The 21,039-nt window shown below is 38.8% G+C and overlaps 1 protein-coding gene across 6 annotated transcripts; it reads right to left on the bottom strand.

Annotated features, from left to right (window-relative positions):
- Nucleotides 1–3,542: 3,542 nt before the first annotated feature.
- ap2a (Transcription factor AP-2 alpha) lies at nt 3,543–16,147 on the bottom strand. Of its 6 annotated transcripts, none has more exons than XM_014159688.2 (7): nt 16,031–16,147; nt 11,288–11,722; nt 10,108–10,159; nt 8,249–8,474; nt 7,562–7,680; nt 5,815–5,956; nt 3,543–4,957 (listed from the first exon to the last, which is right to left on the bottom strand). In XM_014159688.2, exons 1-7 carry the CDS (start codon nt 16,115–16,117, stop codon nt 4,675–4,677), a joined length of 1,344 nt encoding a protein of 447 aa, XP_014015163.1. In that variant the 5' UTR covers nt 16,118–16,147; the 3' UTR covers nt 3,543–4,674.
- Between the last annotated feature and the right edge of the window lie 4,892 nt (nt 16,148–21,039).

Genomic DNA, 21,039 nt, shown 5'->3' with positions numbered 1-21,039 from the left:
GGAAACGATAGTAGAAGAACCGTGCTGCCTATGAATTGTAATGAGCATGAGCAGTCATCACACCACTAACATTAAGATAGGATACAAAGTAAACACATGCCCAGATGCTTCCCTTCTCTCTCAAATCTGACACCATATAAACATGATATTATGTTAACCTTACCGAAACATAATCAAATATAATTTAGGCCTAGCCTAATACTAGGCTAGTATTAGTCTGAAAACTGAAACTAGTTGAAATATTGTCTTTTGATGTTAAAATTCGTTTTATCACTGACAATTTTGTGAACATTAATGAATTGGAAAATCTAATTATGGGTAAATGCTGAGATTTTTTCATTTACATTAAGTAATACATATGTGGCGTGACCTGTGAACATACCAATAGGCCTAAAGTAAAATGAAACTTTTGAGACATTGGGCCTATATCTCTAGGCTTTTGTTGTGTGTGCGTGCCTGCGTGCGTGGCTGTGTGTGCGTGCCTGCGTGGCCGTGTGTGCGTGCCTGCGTGCGTGGTTGTGTGTGCATGTGTGGTCCCTAAGTTGTCGACTCAATAATCATCAAACACCTATCCTAATTTCTGAATGACCCATATTGCGTTGGAAATATCGGCTTTTTCCACTTACTCAGTAGTCATTTTGTTTATTCAAAGTCAGTTAATGTTTTCTAATCGATTAGCTGATGTCTCAAGTAATCAAGAACGATTTGGTGGTGTCCATGACCTTTCGTGGCTTTTGAGGCCCGGCTCGCACAGTGGGGTGAGATAAGTGGAGAGGGGTGTTGAAGCCGAAATGAGGTTTGATGTCAGACTTGACGAAAATTAGCCATTTTGCGTTTCATTGCAAACATAGAGTCACATAATTCGGTTGCACCGGTCCCGGTTTCATCTGTCATTTGAGTGAACCCTATATGCATACGACACGTGTATCTAGCCTATAGGCTGGGCAACTTGTCGACTGTCCCGCAGTTTGGAATTCGTCGTTAACAAGATATAAATAAATTGGCAATTTGATGAAACAGCTGTGTCAATACAGGAACTATAGTAAATGAAAATATATAAACACATTTGTACATGGTAAACGCTCAACATATTGTATATACCTTGTTTGCATGTTGCAGATGGAATGTTATAATTTGTGTGCACGCTTGACACAACAGGTTTTCGGTTCAGAGGTCAATATAACGACCATCGAGGTTCCTTGTGTAGGATATACAACACATGGCAAAGCAGTACAGTACAGCGTTTCATCGTTATGGAAACTGGTTCAAAGCCATAGTTGCACTTGATACATTACGTTTGTTGTTCTGATGCAATAACATTAAAATGCAATTTTCATTATTTTAGGCCAGTGTTAGACTATTATTTAATAATTTATTAGGTTTGTTAACCCTTGAATTTGTATTTGGGGCCAGTTACATTTGAATGATTGATTAAATACATGCTGTTATTTCATGCATTAACTGGAATCGAAAAGGAATGGACTCAGCACCGAAAATCAAACCATAGCTATAGCCACTAATAACAGTCTTTAGTCTATTGCAAGATCTGCCATCGCAAAGTATTCTACTGCCATGAACAATGCCATGAAAGATGTTGAAGTCTACTCTGGTCTTGTGGGTTTTTTAAATTTTTTAAAACGGGTCGTTGCAGAAGACACTAGTGTTAGCTCAGCAATAGCTCCCAACAACATCTCAACAAAATAGTTTCCAACTACAGTCAGGTAAACATGCCTGTGGAGTGTAGCTTATGCATACCTGAGAGCATGCATACATGCGCGCGTTGTATTTCTGTATATTCGTGTATAGCCTATGCAATCAAGAGTGCATGGGAATATCTGATCAATATATTTATATATATTTTACCATTTAGGAATAGGCAATTTAATAACAACTCGGGAACAGTAGACAGCAGACACACGTATTAATTATTATAGTGGAATCAAGTGTAATTGATGTAGCTGAAACCAGGGGTTACGGATTGAATTAGACAAATTCAGTTGGGTATTGCTGACTGCCTGTAAAATGTGCAGGCCTCTTCGTTGTTGTAAATTACTTTAGCTGTAAGGCATTATGTAAAACTAGTTCTACCTGTTTATGATCAAATTATGGCAGCATTTGTGTTAAAACGTATAGGCCTATGTAAATGACATGTTTGTATCAACGTAAACAAACGAAATAAATATATACATTTTTTTTTAACTTAACACTTTTTTTTAAAGAAATGGGGGCAATGGCATTTCCTGTATCATGCCTTGATAGGCAGGCCTATGGCCTACAGCTTTCGACAGCAGCCATTGTGATAGATATTTATGCTATAATGCTTTCGTTTCGCTCTCAAAAACTGTTTTCATTTATTAAATAACATTAGCATTAATGACAAACGTAAGGGGCTTCCTAATACAAATGCATAAATAAGCATAGGATTGTTTTCCTTGTGACTATTTTTCTACGGAAGGAGCAGCCGGGTATTCCTCTTTATGACTGAGCTATTGTGCCTGGGGTTAGGATCCCACACACAATCTGAGATGCAGCCAACAAAAACAGCCCTGACAGACCATGCCTCGCTTCACCTGCCACTGCACTGCATCGCAATTATGCCAAGGACGTGTACAGTTAGGCTCCATTCACCTTATTTGAAAACAGACTGTCTGGGTTAGAGAAAGAGAAGACGAAGCTAGAACGCTCTAGACTAGAACGTGACAGTGAAAAAGAGCTCTAGAGCACAGACAGCATCTTCATATACGTCCACAGACTCCGCTCCATGCATCACTATATTGATTTCGAGGTGCATGCCATCAATACACAATCCAAACTCAATTTGAATTAGGTTATGTAATGCAATGTTCCCATGGCCTTTTTGCACGTAAAACAAGGCTACATCTGGTGTATTAGCAGTAGCACACGTGATCATCTGCATGGATATGACTTAAACGAAGCCTATGGGCTATACGGTAGAGATGTGACCAAATATAACACATATCCACATTCCGACTTATTTGCCATATCAATTATCGTAATGCAGTTGAAATAAGTTATCTTCCAACTGAACGCTGTCAAACAACACCAATAATTACAGACAGCCTAGTAGTAAAAAAATATTTGATGCATATCTTAAAACAAACAAAAAAACTGAGTGTTAGGGAATGGCAAGTGTAATAACCTTCAACACAGCCGTGTACATCTCACTGATTTTAAACAACGGTTTCGCTTGAGGGCTGGCGTTTCACACACGCATCAAACACCAATCTATTCATTGTTTTCTGTGTCATTTGGCACGGTAAAAAGCTCCGCTGCGGTTTTGAATGATCCTGTGCTATGAACTATGAGTTGAAAGTATATGTGTTTTTTTTTTTTTTACTATAGCCTACTTGAGGGAAACAATGGGTTCAGCTGCTTATTTCAAGGAGCAATTGTCAGGGGACAGTTAAACGCAATTACTGTAACCGGGCTGAATAAAAAAAAAAATACCAAGAACAAAAATACACCCGGGCGTATATGAACCACTGAATAAAAAAATTAAAAGATATGAATACAAATCGACATGAAGCGTATCAAATATTTATTTTTTTCTGGGCAACAAAGGACTATAATACATTGACAGGCATGGGAACTATTGCCAGCAGAGGTCTATACAATACAGCTAAAACCGCCTCCAATTTGGACATACAAGATATCAGGTGGTCCCAAATGTTTTGAATTTCTTCGAACATAAAAAAAAAAGAATCTAAAGACAATATCCATTTATTGCTTTTATGGTGCTTCAAGGGAAGAACAAGAGGTGAGACGTATTCTGATTGGCACAACACATCAAATCTTGTATAAAAACAAGAAAGTAGAAACACAAAAGAGTTCTTATCAGGATATCGCGTATGCTCTTTTCAACAACCAAAAAAACGGAATAGAATAAGGATGATAGAGAGAAAAATTGAGGTTTATTTCTATTACATTTGTTCACTTGCTTCAATGTCGCCTCAACATGCTACAAGAGGGCTGAATTGAAATATCCCAGAGAAAAAAAATACCCCAAACTTCTGTTTTCTAAGAACCATAAAACCACATGAAGAACTAACCGAATATTTAAACCCACTAAAACAGGAGGCAACAGATAAATAAAAAATAAGTTTCAACAGACGCACCATATTTACAATTCCCATTAAATTACAGATAAATAAATATATACATACATGAACACAGATTCCCTTATATAACCGTGAATCGTGTTGAAAGTTCAAGTTGGTCATTTGGAGTGAGAGTCTGCAACTGAAGTCATGACATGTAAATGTGGATTTTTCAAAGTTTATTATTCACAATACTGATAAGAATTCATCCTCTTTTAGCTTCTTTTTGTCATACGGTTACAATCGTAAATTGAGATATAATGGTCGCTGGATTTCAGTCCCTTGCAGCTCATAAGAAGAGGGAGCAGGCCTACATAAAAAGTCCTCCATGTGGCAAAGACCTTTCTCTCTCTGGAGCTGTTTCTTTGCGCCTTTCAGCAATTTTTTTCTCATTAATTATGGTGGGCATCTTGCACGTCGCTTTCCGAAAATCCAAAGTGTAATGGTAGTAAAAACAAACATGTAAAATCATTGCGAGATCAGGAAGTGGCCCGTTTACTTGATCAATAGTATCTATATGTATTTATAATATTTATATTGGGCTTTCAGGTGGGAATCACTTTCTGTGCTTCTCGTCTTTGTCTCCGCCTTTAGTGCCGCTGTCTGAGTGACTGTTGTTGTTCAGGTACATTTTGTCCATGGCTTTAATCGCCTCGGTCAGATAGTTCTGAAGAGCGGTGAGGGCCGCGCACATGGCCGGGGTCCCGAATCCGTGAGAAATGAGACTGAAATGGGTCAAGCAACTCTGAATCCCTGGCTCAAGAATAGGTTGTGGTCGAGAATTCCCCAAGGGAGTACGGTCCTGGGAAAGCAGGTCTGTGAATTCTTTGCATATTTGCCTAAAAGGGGAGACAATATATGTGTTAATTACAATCATAATTCCAGTCTGCCCCTAATATAAATTCAGTGTAAAAGAGTTGGCCAAAAATTATATTAATTTGATAGAATTTATATAGTTGTTAGCACAACATTAGTGTGGCCTATGGCATATTTGCTCAAAGTGACGTAGGCTATAGGCTACGTGTGATAGGCCTACTGTAGTGTCAAAATGTTTTAATGCAGTGGGGAAAGGTTATGTTGGCGTAGAACCAGCTATGTGTCAATGCAAACGCAATCACAGCAAACAAAATGGTTGCGTGTGGATGTGGCCTGCTCAATCGACCGACCAATGACACAGTACACTCCAGTTTGGAAAGGCTAATATAGGCCGATTCGTCCACGTGTTTTATTTCATGCTCACGCACAATTGTAAACATGTTTGGCATGAATCAAATGAAAAAGAGAGTTGGGATTTTAAATTCAGTTAGTTGACAGGGTGGAATTCCAAAAGTGTTTGTTCATTTGAGCATTTTGTCGCGTGCATAACATCGGGTGGTGACTTATCCGGCGCATTAGAAGCTACAATAATTTGACTTTAGTCGATTCATTTTTATCCAATAATTTTTGTTGGTCAGTTGTAATGTGTCACATTCATTCAGAATGCAATTAATTAGTGGATAAAAAAATACTACAATGTAACCCAAATAGCAATGACATAAATGTAACACTTCTGAAATCCATGAAAAACCTATTAAAAAGCCTACAACAAACGACCATCCATTTGAGTTTGTGTTTGCAAACACTGTCGATGTAAACATGAGAATGACTTGAAAACATTTTTGGGGGGACATACGAAATGTGATAACATAACACTTACTTCGTTGCCAATAACATGTTTTTTCTTTGGACGTGTTCGTTTGGGTCGGAATGCTGTCGGTTTGTATATTCAGCTACTGCCTTGGCTGGAAACTCAGTCTCGCATACATAACCAAAATCTCTGGCAAGATGCACTGCTTCGCCTAAGAAGGAAATAATGGATTGAGTGTATAATATATTGCTCTGAATTGGTGACATCAAATATAGACCAATTAACACTTCCACTTAACAGATGATTAATCTAATGAACGTCTTCGTCCAAAGAGAAGGCCTTATTTCCGTATCCATGTCTAAAGCAGTAGGCTATATATCACCTGTAGCGTTTCTTCTTTCACATTATGGAACAAAATGAAATGTTATGAATACAAGTCAGGCACCATACGTCCTTTTGAGAGAAGAGTTCACTATCAGGGAAACACTACAAAAATATTACAAATAGCCTCATGTACAACACCATGACATCGATTAGCCATCCCTAAACATTATTGAAAGTCCAGCAGATAATACAACATAGGAAAGCAATTTTAAAAGGCTATATACGTAAATCTCGCTCCGACATACTTTAGCTTTGAGAATTATAGGTTCATTCCATTGAGGTCTGCCTTTTTTGTTGATTTTGGTTTTAATTTCCTGAAACAGTTGGGTTTTTACTGCGGGGCTTCCTGACATAAATCTCAACTCCAGAAGAACGCATGCGCGCCAATTATCGTCAAAGCTCAAGTCCAGTAAACTCCTTTGTCGTTTCCATAAAATGGAGCGGATCATATACAATAACAGCACTTCAGAAAAAAAGCATAGTCTCTTCACTAAATAACCGAGAGCCTTCACCCCCCTCACCCCCTCCCTTATCGCAAAGAATCATACATTTGTTCAGCCTCATTACCATACAGCACCAAATTTCAATGAAGCACAATGAATATTGCATTCAGTCTTCGGCTGTAATGATTAAGAGGAACCAATGAACCATCCCATGCTTTCACCTTTAAAACCCACAGCTCACCAAATACCACCACGTTGAATAATAACGGTTCAACTTTGCAAGCAACATTTCTTTATTCAATAGCCAATGCCATCATCACAATACACCGTAAATGACTCATTTATATTATTTAATAGGCTCACAACATATAGTTCCTCCATAGGTCAGTTCCACTTCCATCACAGAGAAAGAACGAGCCCAGTGTAAATAATAGTAGACCAACACCAGTAGCTGTAGCCTAGTAGTAGCCTAGTAGTAGCCTAGTAGTAGCCTAGGCCTACTGGTACTAGCTTAATAATAATAAACGCCTTCTAACAATGATCATGATAACAAGCCACTAAAATAAGTCAATATAATAAATCAATCGATCCACTTCTGCCAGAGGTGAAACAGCTCCACACTCCCGCTAGACAATAAATAAGCAAATGCCCATAACCCGGCTTCAACAGCGAGCCTAATTCATCTGGCACAAACTAGGCCAGCAAGGCTAACCGAGTCCTACCTCACAATGTAGTAGCCTAGCCTTAGGCCCATGCACTTTTACAAAGAGAGGATTGCACACAGGTAGGCTAAATACACAGGCCAATGTTGCGTAAAGCCTCTAGAATAATTACCATCATTATCTCTCTCAAAAATACACAGATATCCTTCATGCATTATTGGTCGGCCCAAATTACACTAACGTACTGATTTCAAATGTTCCCCCTGAAACCGTTCAAAAGCACCTGCTACCGGAACCGGAATTCAGATCATTTACAATGCAACTTACCTTCAACTAGTGACGTCAGCAGGGTAACGTTTGCAGCCTTGCGTCTACCTGCAGGTAGATTTAATCCAATTTTATCCAATTTCTCTCTGAGGGACCTTCCGCCATTCTTAGACTTGGCTCTGTGACAAGACAGTAAAAATAGGTTGCATGAATAGGCTAATTTATAAAATGGCATGTTCAATATTTCTTCAACCCTCAATTGGACACACTATCTGATCCAAAAAGCGTTGAATGAATATTATTTAATCAAAGAGATAACTATCTATTTGGCATCGTGTTTCTTTCATGTGCTTCTGTAACTATATATCGGTGTCTATAGGCCAGTTTGCGTGTCAATATGTCAACTCACTGAAACGGCTTTATTTGAGTAAATACACAATATACAGCCAAAATACTGGCTTTGCGTCTAGCTTAGAATCAATAGACCGAACATTACAGTAGTTTACTTTTGGTGTAGGCCTATGTGATGTGCTGAAACATGTGTTACAGGGTTGAGGGTAAGGCCAACAGTCCTACATTCATTTGTGGGCTACATTGCGAGAAAACAAATTCAGTGTGTGCGTAAAGTTAATATGGAATTTAACAGTCTGCCGTTCGGGCTGTTTTAAATGCAGGAGGTGTCACGCTTGGTCGATTTTAATTATTCGTGGGATAAAAAATGAGGAGAGACATTAAAGTCCGGCTCACCTTCTCAGCACCCCGCCCAGCAGTGACGCGTTGAGGCACTCAGGCGGCGAAAGTCGTCTCTGCACTTCCGCCACCGTGACCTTGTACTTTGATGTGGAGCTAAGCAGAGACAATCGACCCGGAACAGAGCAGAACACTTCGTTGGGGTTTACCACACCGCCAAAAAGACCGTCCTTATTTATCCCAATGGTGGAGACATTGTTGTTCTTGGATAAAGAAACTGGACCTAGGGAACACAAAGACCAAGTTCAGTGAATCTCATTCAATATAGACCCTTAACCATATGAGATTAATATCAAACGGAGTGTGGGTGTAGAGGTTTACACAAAATTCAAACATTGCGTATAGGGTAGGCTATGACAGGCCAAATCATAATGATAATATTAACACGAATCATAACATATTATATAAACAGGCCTAATAATAATATGAATAATAATATATGTATTGTTTTCTTGTTGGTGTTATTAGGCCTCTGCACAAAGGGCTAACCATTGCTAAAAACAATTTGATCGTATTTTAAGGCTTTGGTATAGGCCTATAGACCCTATATTTGTTTAGGGCTGGCTATATATTACATTTGACCTCTGAAACATGGCACATTTCTGCAGACACACGCGCACTCTCTATGTTGCAATTGTACAATACACACCACACACACATCACGCTGAGAGAAGCTGATTTTCAAATATCCATGGTCCCCCTCAAAAATACATTCGCGCGTGTCATTTCTCTTTGCAGGGTTTACCGTTTTGTGTGCAGGAACCGGAGACAAAGGGACTAGCCTTTTGGATAGATCACTTGTGACATTAAGAGCTCAGGGGAGGCTAATAGAGACAATAGAAGCTAAACGAACTCTTGAGATTACTAATATAAGAAGCAATTATCATGCTGACGCGGAAAGAGCATCTCTCAAGATTCATCCTCAGCGCATCTAATTTGACTTGACAAAAGACTCTACATGGCGAGAGAAGTAACGTTCAACCTGACCATGAAGTAGGTCTCAGACGCCCGAAATTGTCTTACAGTATAGGAGAAAATAATTAAATTCACACGCAATAATGCTAGGCCCATCTATATAATGCAACCCTGAACGCATTATTCCACAAACAACCGCAGCTATGTAAAACATTGATGGAATTGGACTCTATAAATGGTTTAGAGACCTTGCCTATTTTTGCAGGTTGAGATTTGTTCCACCTTGATGCAGGATGTGGTATCATCTTGATACTGAATACATACAGCATTAACAACTGTCATGTTAGATTTGCTCCTGAAGTGCAAAGAGAACTACTCACTGGACACAGACGTGACTTCAACATCTAGTTTTGATTTACATTTGGTTGCGTTGTCATCTAAGGTGAATTCAACGTGAAATCAACATAAAAAAGTAAATGGATTTAGGTTAAAAGTTGAGTAAAAAAAAGACACATATAATATATATCTTATGTTGATTACATCTTATGTTGATTACTTTTTTCAAATCCAATCAGTTTTCCACGTTGACATCATCGCATAGATTTTTTGGGTTGAAATGACGTGGACCGTGGGTAGTCTATAGGCCTATATACGATATCGAGCGAAAATGATGCAACACATTAAAACCTATAGTATACAGCATAACCTATATAGGGCATATTCGCATCTGACTACTTTGAAATGCTGACACTGGCCTTCATTGATTAAACATGTGCAGTTAGTTTGATGCACTCGAGCTCACGTATTAAAAAACACTGCGCATTAATCCATTTGGTTCAGTGAAGCCTTAGCTACCGCACCGAGCTCCGGAGTAGAGTGGTGGACTGGTGTGGTGTTCCGCTTGTGCAAACAGGCATGGCATCTCGAAGGAAATTGCTTACCTTTTTTAATTACAGTCTGGTCTGGGATGTGAATTCCTTGATCCTCAATATGCTGCAACACACAGATGCACAAACACTATTTAATAAAGAATACAGTGGAATTAATCTTACATGTCATGCTGTTTTCAAAAGGCTGGCGTGTAGCCCACAATCAGACAATATGGGGGGGCTATAGGTTACCTGTTATTATTTTCAGTAAAGGGGGAGGGTTATTGTCTATTGCTGTTGGGCAGGGTGCGTCGTGCACACCAGACTTAAATAACGCCTCATAATCGTGACCTGATTCCATCCACAGATTGGCTACTTACGAATAACTATTAATTATATTAGGAATAACGGTGGTATTACAAGCCGTGCACGCTAATTAGAGATTAGGCCTTTGTTTTCAAAAAAACTAAATGCTTCCTGACTATAGATAGACCCTTTACTTATTCGATTTCTTCGTATTATCCGCTGAGCGATGGAACTTCATCTAAAACATGGTGCTCAGTTAATGTGTAAAACTCCCGAGTGGACTGTTGTATTATTATAGCTCACAGACCCCCGCTCGTATCCGGACTTGAACGAGTCTTTTCAATGAGCACAATTCAATTAAATATGAAGGGAGGACATCCAGAATCGCGTCAAAAAATGACAGGGTATATGAATCGTGGTATCCCATCCATTTTGTGAGAGGGGTTTGAGATCAAATTATAGTCCTCAGAGCTGCAGTTTAGATCTGTTTAGTTTAGGGTAAGTGTTATTTATAACACCATGTATATTTTCAGTGGAGGGAGGGGGTAAACAAATTATCTGTAATAAGGCTAATAACGTGCAAACACAGCTCGAAAATATAGACTGAATAATCCATGCAAGTAGGCTTGTATAACATGTTTGACTCGAAGGCGTTTGTAAAATCAAATTGCGGTTGATACATTCATATAAAAAGGCCTCTGTCAATTAAATTCAATTACTGACATAATCTTTAGCTATTTCTGCATTTATAAAATTGAGTCATAAAATGTAGGCCTTAACATTTAATACAGAGCTGCCAATTTACAGCAGCAAACTTTAATAGAAGGCTACGCGTGAAATAATCATTTCTAAATCGTAATTATAAAATAATAATAACAACAATTATTATGATTATAATATCAATAATGTGAAAGTAATAATGTAATAGTAATAATAATATAATTACCAAATAATGCTGAATTACCTGAACATCTTCTAAAGAGTGATGTATTCCATGGATTGGGATAGAATCTGAGAGTCCCGTATCGAGTCCGTGGCCCGACGGCAGGAGCACTTCTCTCCGATACTCTCTACAGAGCTGATGGGGCAAGCCGCGGTGCTGGTGCAGCAAACTGCTCTCTTGACTCTGCCTCTGGCCCGGCCAGCCAGGGTGCTGTGGCTGCGGCTGAGCATGCAGGGAGTTGAGGGAGTAGGGGTCGTTGACGTGCGAGTAGGGGTCCTGAGACTGGGAGTAGATGGGCTGGTAGGGTGGGGGAAAGTACGGTGGCTGGAAGTCGGAGTTTGGGGTATGGGAGAGCGGAGGAGCACTATACGGAGACTGGCCCACGCCTCCCAGCTGAGGTAGTCTGGCTGTCCCATTGCTGGTACCGTCGTGACGATCCTGCAGAAAAAAGGAATCGGAGAAATTAAACCTATACACCAACCCTCCATTTTACCCGTTTCCACAGGGACTTTTATGGACCATCAGGACTATTGCGTGTGTATCCAAATTTGTTGGTTGAAATTAAATAAACTATGGGCAATATTGAATTAAATCAGATCCCTGTTGAACGGATGAATAATAGCCTAATAATAATGATAGTAATACTAACGATAACAATAATAACAGTGATAATTACTGTAGGCCAATAATACATTCGTATTTGACCGTTTTTGAAAAATAAATAAATGAATAGGCCCACAGTTGGAATATTTCGATACTGATGTAAAATGTGAGAGCAATGTTGCATCCGTATTTGTTTGGCTTAAATTGTCTGTATGCTATCTTAGCAAAATAATTTGATTTAAAAAAAAAATGCAATAATCGGAGTCTGAATGCAGCATGAAGTATAAGGCCTATCTCAGTCTTTGCCAAGGAGTCCAACTTACCATCGCGGAAAAACTGTGCACTAACATCTGTGAAGATTTTCGAGCGATTCAAAAGATATTTTTCTAAATAAAAACGTTGACAAATCAACGAAAATTTACGAGCAAACAAAATAAAGCCAGCAACAACACTATCACGTAGCCCAATGTTCAGATAAGCATCAGCGAAGAACGATAATCCATCAGAATTTGGTTAAATTCCCACTATCCTTCATTCGATTCTAAAATGCAGTGTTTGGTCTTGCGGATTTATGTTTAAAGTTTCTTGTATCCGTGTTCCGTCGTCTGGCTCTATCACTGCTGTCCCTTCGCTTGAGCTCTATTAGCAAAGAGCTGCTTCTTCCCTTGGACTCCTAATAGCAGATATTCATGACTATTAATATTAGGCTACACGAATTCTTAATAAGGGTAGAATGGTCGGAAATCGAGCGTGAAGCAAGGAACCAACTCAAGGCAGAGTCTGCACTAAATGACGTCCATTGAATGAGGAATCAGTATATCTAATCAGAGATGAGGAGAGAAAGAGGGAGTGAGTGAGGAGGGGAGAGAGAGCGGGAGACAAAAAGAGGGAGATTCTCTTGCGTCTGACGAATCAGAGAGAGAGAGGGGGGAGGGGTTTAAAAGGTTCGAGGGCAAACAAAAGTGAAAGAAAGACAGAATGAAGGGGTGACCAGAGAGAGAGAGGAAGACCCATGGAAAGAAACAATGTGCACCTCTGATTCGTGTGAAAATCCAGCAAACGCTGAGGGCATCTCGGCTGGCACATTTGTACTGTTCAGAGGGCGGTTGTCTGCTCGCCTTTGTTTTCCAATCCAGATTCCGACGCCTCGCGTTCCATGGCCCTTCCCGAATATCTCCAATGAATGAATCCTGGGTTATTCGACTTCAAACTACGCCATCCAAGATAACTTTAACTCGGAACAAATATATTACAAAGTTCTCATACGGATACGCACCTCACACGCTTATGAAATTTACTTCCCCTACTAACCTATTTGCACGCGACCGTTTTGACAAAACAGCGAAAGAGTCCTCATTATGAAAACACCGTGTAGTTATTAACACTGATTTATATTAACAGAAACAGGTATGTTACCCGTAAATTAAACTGGGTTTGAGAGAATCACAAATTCAAGCCCAGCGTTTCTTCCCTGCTCTTGACGAGACTATATTCCTTCTCCAGACCCGAGCAAAAATATGTTCAACTGGCTTCACCGCTCCTAAACAACTGCCTGATATGACTGCTAAACTTTCTGTGTGTGCTATAATAACAACCACTCAGCCTGTGTACGAGCCAAGGGCTTGAAATGCACCGACTTCTTTCATAAGAATACTAGGGATAGGCATCCCAGAATTTATACTACATTTAAACACATTATTTTAAACATACCTTTTCGATGATAGTTAGCAAATACATGTTGAGTATGTCTCCCTAAATGTATTACCTATGTACATTATCTTACATTATATGTATAGGCCTACATTTGACTCATTGTTCAGCAATGATTTTAGATAAATCCTATTTTACACAATTTCGTTAAAAATGATATAAACCTACGTGTCTCTTTTATTGCCTGTGCATCATGTTTGACAAGTATTAATCTTCTTCCTTGCTTTGAAAATGTATGATTATGATTATTAATATGACTGTTATGATGATGATGATATTTATTACAATATTTGCGCTATAAATATTGAAACTGTAAAATGTATATTTTTACACAATAAAAACTGTAATGAGTCCATATCAAAATTGAAACATATCGAACATATGAAATAAACCAGTATGCAGCTTTATATCCTTCAGTTGAATTAAATGTTTCCAGACAAATGTCAAAACAATTCCAGATTTTGACGAAATACAAATAAAACTGCACGCCATTAATGACATGAAAACTGCAATAAATCAAATATGAGCCTCTTACCTCGTAATCTTCATATTTTATATTGTCAGTTAATTTCCAAAGCATTTTCATGGGTTGTGGTGGATCTTGAGAGCGCCTCTCCTTGTTTTACACAGTGAATTGTGCTCCAGCTGAAAGTATTCGAGGTGAACTTGGCTGTCTGCGCTCTGAGATCTCCCTCTAATGGTGGAAGTAAAAGGCTCGCGCACCACTGTACTAACATTCGCATTCCCTCATTAGCATATCAGCAGCCCCTTGATTCCATCTGCCCAACATCAATGGACAACACAGGTAAAACTGGAGAGAGACGACACATGTATTTACTTCTCCCACATTCAATGACAATATACAGCACGAACTGAGCGTAAGCATTAAATATGACAAAAGGGCAAGAACAAACCCTGCACCTAGGCAGAAGTGTGAACGTTCATTATTATGATGGATATGATCAAACTAATAATTGGATAATACGTGTTATATCTTATATTAATTTGCTTTACTTTTCTTGCATATTCCGTTTTAGCAGATGTTGTTTCATGAGAATGTTTTATGAAACAACTTCATAAAAACAACTTACATCATCACACACACACATGGCCTAAGCTATGGTATAATCGGTGTCTGTATCTTCAACTTGCCCTGAAGAGCGTGCCACACTTAGGCCAAATACTCTCTCTCTCTACTATTCTCTTAATACCTGGTTTTCGTAAACTGTTGTTTCAGATGTATTTAGACAATGAGAAGCTATTCTGTCACTGTCATGTAAAAGAGGGAACACTCTAAAGTAGCTATACAGCTCCATTGACGACATGGAAGAGCGCCGTTTTTGGAATGTAAATAATTAACACAACAAAACAGCTAGTTTAATGTGAATGAGGGTCTAAAGTATTTAGTCTCAGTCCCGTCGCCGGCGAAGTTGAGCACCAGGGGTTTCGGGTCAAGAACCAGGTCGACAATTCCAGATTACCATTTTTTGGTGGGGTACCTTTATAACCAGTTGTTATTAGAGAGAGGACCCATGAAACTAGCTCACAATGACAACTATCGTCTAGGTAAAAGTGCCTTAGAAATCGTGGGATGTGTATGTGTGTCTGTGTGCTGCGGTGTTGATTTTAGAGGTGGTGTTCTTTCGGAGAGTGAAAACTAAATCTCACCATGCTTGTGTTACCGACCTCATTTTCACCGCGTTAGAACGTTCTGTTTTAAAATCTACATTGAATTATTATTTAAAAACCCTTTCACCAGGCCAACATACACAGTAATACATCGATCGGATAGATTTCTTTCGAACTTTGAGATGACAAGAACCACAACTCCTAGGAGAGATATCATTTTAGTATACGTGATTTCAAGTGTTGGTTATTTACCATCGCAGAGACGAACTAACATATCAAATGAAAACTTGGAGTATATTATGTAAGACTGTGCTATGTTAAATGATTGTATTCACACTTAAAAAAAAAAAACCAAAGCAAAACAAAATGTGTGAGCACGGTTCTTTCAAATAGATGTTTACTGTTCACTCATTCCATATAGGCTATTCTTTGCTTCTTTATAAGGGACGGGTTTCTATATTCTTAAATTGCTTGAGCGGTATAGCCTACGTACTATGCATCATGTTAAACAGACTTTCCCAAAGTTAGCACAATAGCCAATACGCTATTGTTAATCAGGGGTAAATGGGACATTATTAACGTTTGATGAAAACTAACACTGTACAAGTGAAAATAATTTAAACAATACCTATAGAATATAACTTTATTTATATTTAGGCTAAAGATAGTGCTACTTTTCTACAAGGCAATCGTTTATGGCGAATGTATTTCCCAATAGTGTCCATAAATTCGACATATTACCTTAAACTCCTGTAGTACGCACACGTATTATAACACCTTTGTCTTGAAATAAACAACACATACCTGCCAATCTCCCATTTTGCCAAATATCGACGTAATTTTTTTTTCAATCTGTCCTGATATGGTAGCTTGCATGTCGTGTAATCTCATTGAGCCTTCGGTCTCTAAAACAATTTGAGCTTTTACCTGTGCTGAACGAGATTACTCACCTGGCCATAAAAACCGTGTGGGCCACCTGGTGGCGCATGCGCAATGGACCGGTGTGTGTAAATCTACCTGAAGTCGAGGTAATGGTCTTACGTGAATTTGCATGTGGGTCTCACTGCACTGAACAGGGAGAAAAGGGTACAGCAGCAACTTGTTTTATATGGGTTAACTGTTGTGGATAGGCCTACTCAGCGAGGTCAACAATATAACTTGAATGGCATTTTACCATTTTTACATGTATAAATACTAAACTAAATGAAAAATCTTATTGAATTACAACATGTCAATAAGTTGGCTCTGTCAGTTGGTTGTAAAATATATATTCACATTCAAAATGAAACTGTATCAGGATAAAAATCTGATGGTTACTGTAACATCATCACTTATACACAATCTACCAGATCCACTTACGTGCATTGGGGTCACAGTTTATTTATCATCTGTTTATTTCATACTTATGTAAACTCCTCGGGATGAACTCATCTTCACCAGGCACACCAACAACAACAAAAAGAACAACACGTGCGCGCGCTGAGGTTATAAACGTATTTTCTTTGAATTAATGTCGACTCTATGCATGTTGTGGTCAACAACATGGTAGCGTTGCACTGTCAATTGCAGAATGGACAGATATATGGCTTGAACAATGGTGTGTTATTTAGTTGATATAATTATGATAAATAAACCAAAATAACAATTATGCCATGTCAAATTCAACAGTGAGCTAGGCCTATATAGCATAAACAACAGCCCTTTACTTTTGAACATACTTTTCCTAAGAAAACATAGCTCAGTTTGAAATAGATACTCACACAATTTTTAACGCAAACACTCAAATATTTTAGATTATATATTTTTTATTTAACTTGCACACTTCATTTGACTGTTGTGTTATAGTCTGTCATTGGCAACTGTCTACAACCTTGTATTCTATACATGTTTGAGGGAATATTAAAGTTTCACTTCAAAGACAATCGATTTGAGAAGAATAGAAGTACAGGCAGGAGTACAGATGAAATAGAACAATTAAAATATATTTCAGAGCAGAAAGGTGTATTGGGATACTGTGCACAGGAACGCTGCAAGTGTGCTGAGTGAGTTCTGGCCAGGATAAGTTTCCATGTTAATATCCAACCTGTTTGTCTAAGGCTTGGTTTCAACCGTTAGCACCCCTACCACGAGCCCCCGGCACAATTTCCGTTAAGCACCATAAAACCGTGCTAGATGCTTAATAGGCAACGATACTGAAACGACTGGTTGCACTTTTTGGGCATTGATATATCTCACAATTTAGTAAGGGTAATGCGCATGTAATGCGTCTTGCCAATAACAACAAAAATGTATTATCATTATCATCATCGTCAGTAGTTGTTGTATTTCAGATGTTTACTGAATGAACAGTCCAATGATAAAGATATAATCTACTTCACAACATGACATGTCATAGAATGTGTTTAATGTGGTTAATTCATATTTCGTGCGTAATTCTTATTTACCCAAACCTTGGCACATAACTTTATTTATTATCGTACAAGAAGGCGTGATGAATCTGGCTTATAGCTACGTAAATAAGAATCAAATTGTTTGAAGCACTATAAATAAGGAGTAAAACATTTTACACAAAATTAGCCAATATTATATTCCTGCCCTCATGTGCTTCAAATTTAACCAAGAAAATCTATGAAGAGGCCTCTCACATAATGTTATGAACTCTAGAGTTATAGATGTGTACTTACCCTATGTGTTTCGAGTGATGAAACAATCGTTATTCTCAAATGACGATCTCCACAATAATAAATTGTGGTCTTGCGCCATCAAGCGCTAAGAGAAAGAAGAGCACCGCAGAAAGCCAGAGTTTCCAATTCAACGGTATTTGAAACCAAATGTATTGTGTGCAAAGGGAATTCCAGTAAGAAATAGTACGCCCAAAGCCTACCAGGTCAGCGCAGAGCACTTCACTGCAATGATCATTTAGTTTAATGAAATAGACTATAAGACAAAATTACCTTTATATCAAGAATACGCTTTAATTATTCCCTATACTCGAATTAAACATATATATTTTTAATGTACCATTTCGTCTCATCCTAAAACCCTTCATAATGATAATAATCTCAGATTTGGCCCAGTATTCCTATTTATGGATCCCAGACATATACGATCTGAACACAGACGTCGGCAGCTATATACCTTAATTGATCTTCTTGCGCCATCTTTTGGCAGAAATTATACAATTTAAAGGCATTCCATTTACTGTACAATGCAAACACAAACGATTTTCCACTTGGCTGTAGGGCCTACTGTAGTCGATTCACCAAGGCGCCGTTTCCCAGGCCCTTGGTAGCGTTAAGATCAACGTTAGAGACATCTTATGATGCATCTTTAGTAGTCGAGGTGTTTCCCAGAGCGTTAGTAACATGGCTTTTAAAAACCTTCCCACATCAATGAAAAGTGCATCGATATAGGCTTCTTTCCTGCCTTACCTCACATGATATCATTATAAAACAATGTATAGGTGTTTTGTGTTAATGGGCATTATCATAGGATGATACATGTTTTATTTGGGTAATGAATAGGAGAAAATGTGGTCTGATATTTGAAATATGTATTTGTAACATTTTGTCAAGCTTAATTTTATAACAAGCTGAATCTAGAAATTGGAAACTATAAACACCAAGCCATTGTCAGAGGTCAGCCTAAGAAGAAGAATACAGCATGACTGCTATTCAGCACATTTGAACATGAAACCTGTAAGTCTGTGTTTACACAGGCAGCTCAATTATTCTATATATTTTTCTCACTAATTGGTATTTTGACCAATCAGATCAACTGTGAAAAAGAGCTGATGTGAAAAGATATTATGTGATTGGTCAAAAGACCAATTATTGGGAAAATTCTCAGAATTGGGCTGACCCTGTAAATGCAGCTTTATACGTTTTCAAGTTTAATTGTCACATGCACAAGTACAGTGAAATGCATTACTTGCCGCTAGTGGGCATGATCCAGACTGAGTTTTTCGGGGTCATGCCCACTATATACCTCTCTCTCTCTCTCTCTCTCTCTCTCTCTCAATTCTCACGGAAGACATGAGCCCTAGGACCATGCCTCAGGATTACCTGGCCTGATGACTCCTTACCGTCCCCAGTCCACCTGGTCATGCTGCTGCTCCAGTTTCAACTGCTCTGCCTGCGGCTATGGAACCCTGACCTGTTCACTGGACGTGCTACCGTGTCCCGGACTTGCTGTTTTGGACCCTCTCTCTACCGCACCTGATGTCTCTAACTCTGAATGATCGGCTATGAAAAGCCAACTGACATTTACTCCTGAGGTGCTGACCTGTTGCATCCTCTACAACCACTGTGATTATTATCTGACCCAGCAGGTCATCTATGAACGTTTGAACATCTTGGCCATGTTCTGTTATAATCTCCACCCGGCACAGCCAGAAGAGGACTGGCCACCCGGCACAGCCAGAAGAGGACTGGCCACCCATCAGAGCCTGGTTCCTCTCTAGGTTTCTTCCTAGGTTCTGGCCTTTCTAGGGAGTTTTTCCTAGCCCCCGTGCTTCTACATTTACATTTTACATTTAAGTCATTTAGCAGACGCTCTTATCCAGAGCGACTTACAAATTCTACATCTGCATTGCTTGCTGTTTGGGATTTTAGGCTGGTACAGAAACGTACAGCACTTTGTGACATCAGCTGATGTAAAAAGGGCTTTATAAATACATTTGATTGATTGATTGATTGATTGATTGATTGATTGATTGATAATGCATTTCACTGTACTTGTGCATGTGACAATTTGGTTCTGTATCAGCAGTTTTTATCTTGTTATGTCACTGACAGTCACTCAATTAGACATGTCAGCTAACAATCTTTAGATTGGTAGTTAGTCTAGCCAGATATCTAAACTTGGAGTAATCATAGCCGAATACCGACCGGGCACGCAGGGCACATCCCAGGGGCTTTAACCTCCAGGGGGCCGCCATTGATTTTTGTTAGTCATTGCCACTCAGATATCATATTAACATGGCATAAGTCATTACAAAATGTGTAGAACTGCAGGAAATTAGCTTTAAAACTGCCAACATGTCTCTCTGCCCCATGGCAAAATAGGTAGAATTGCAGAAATCTTGATGGGGGGGGGGGTCACTAAAATGTTTTGCTGTGAGGTGGGAGGTCCCCAAACCAAATATTACTTAGGGCCCCCAAACAATGCAGTAATCAATATCAGTAGTATCATTAAAAAAAGTAAAGTAGAACAAAAACACGAGAAATAGAAATAAGAAGAACACAAGAAAGTAAGTAAGCTATATACAGGCTCAGTTCCAGGGCCAGTGCCAATTCTGTACTCTACCTTCACACTGTTCTCTCTACCTGTTGGTTTCGGAAACACTCACAAATTTGGCTCGTAAATAACGATGCATCTGGTACGATCAACGTGATGCTTTAGTTACATCGCAACTGGGAAACGAGGCACTGGGTATTTATTAGCCATATTCTGTTTTGTCAGTAGGCCTTGTGGTTACCATAGTGATCCATTCTGAACATATGTCTAAAACACCTTACAAACACTCAAATTCAACTCATATTAAGTGTATCACTTTTTGCGGATATTACTGTCTGCATTAGGCCAATATTCTGAAAAGTAATTCATTGCAATTAAATAAATAGGCTACGCGATGTAGTGTTACAATACATTCACTGTATTTCATCAATTAATTACAGGCCTTTAAAATATTAGGTTTCCCCTTGTATATGTGCTTTAATTGCATGTTTTTATACATTTATTGTAGACACTTGAACAGAGCTTTTGTCAATTATTTTTGATAGTGTCACTTCGTAAAACGTTATAATTGGGGG

Source organism: Salmo salar, chromosome ssa19, assembly GCF_905237065.1.
Source record: "Salmo salar chromosome ssa19, Ssal_v3.1, whole genome shotgun sequence".
NCBI classification, from domain to species: Eukaryota; Metazoa; Chordata; class Actinopteri; order Salmoniformes; family Salmonidae; genus Salmo; species Salmo salar.
The sequence above is the reverse complement of the archived record's forward strand: the minus strand, read 5'-3'. Positions and strand labels throughout refer to the sequence as shown.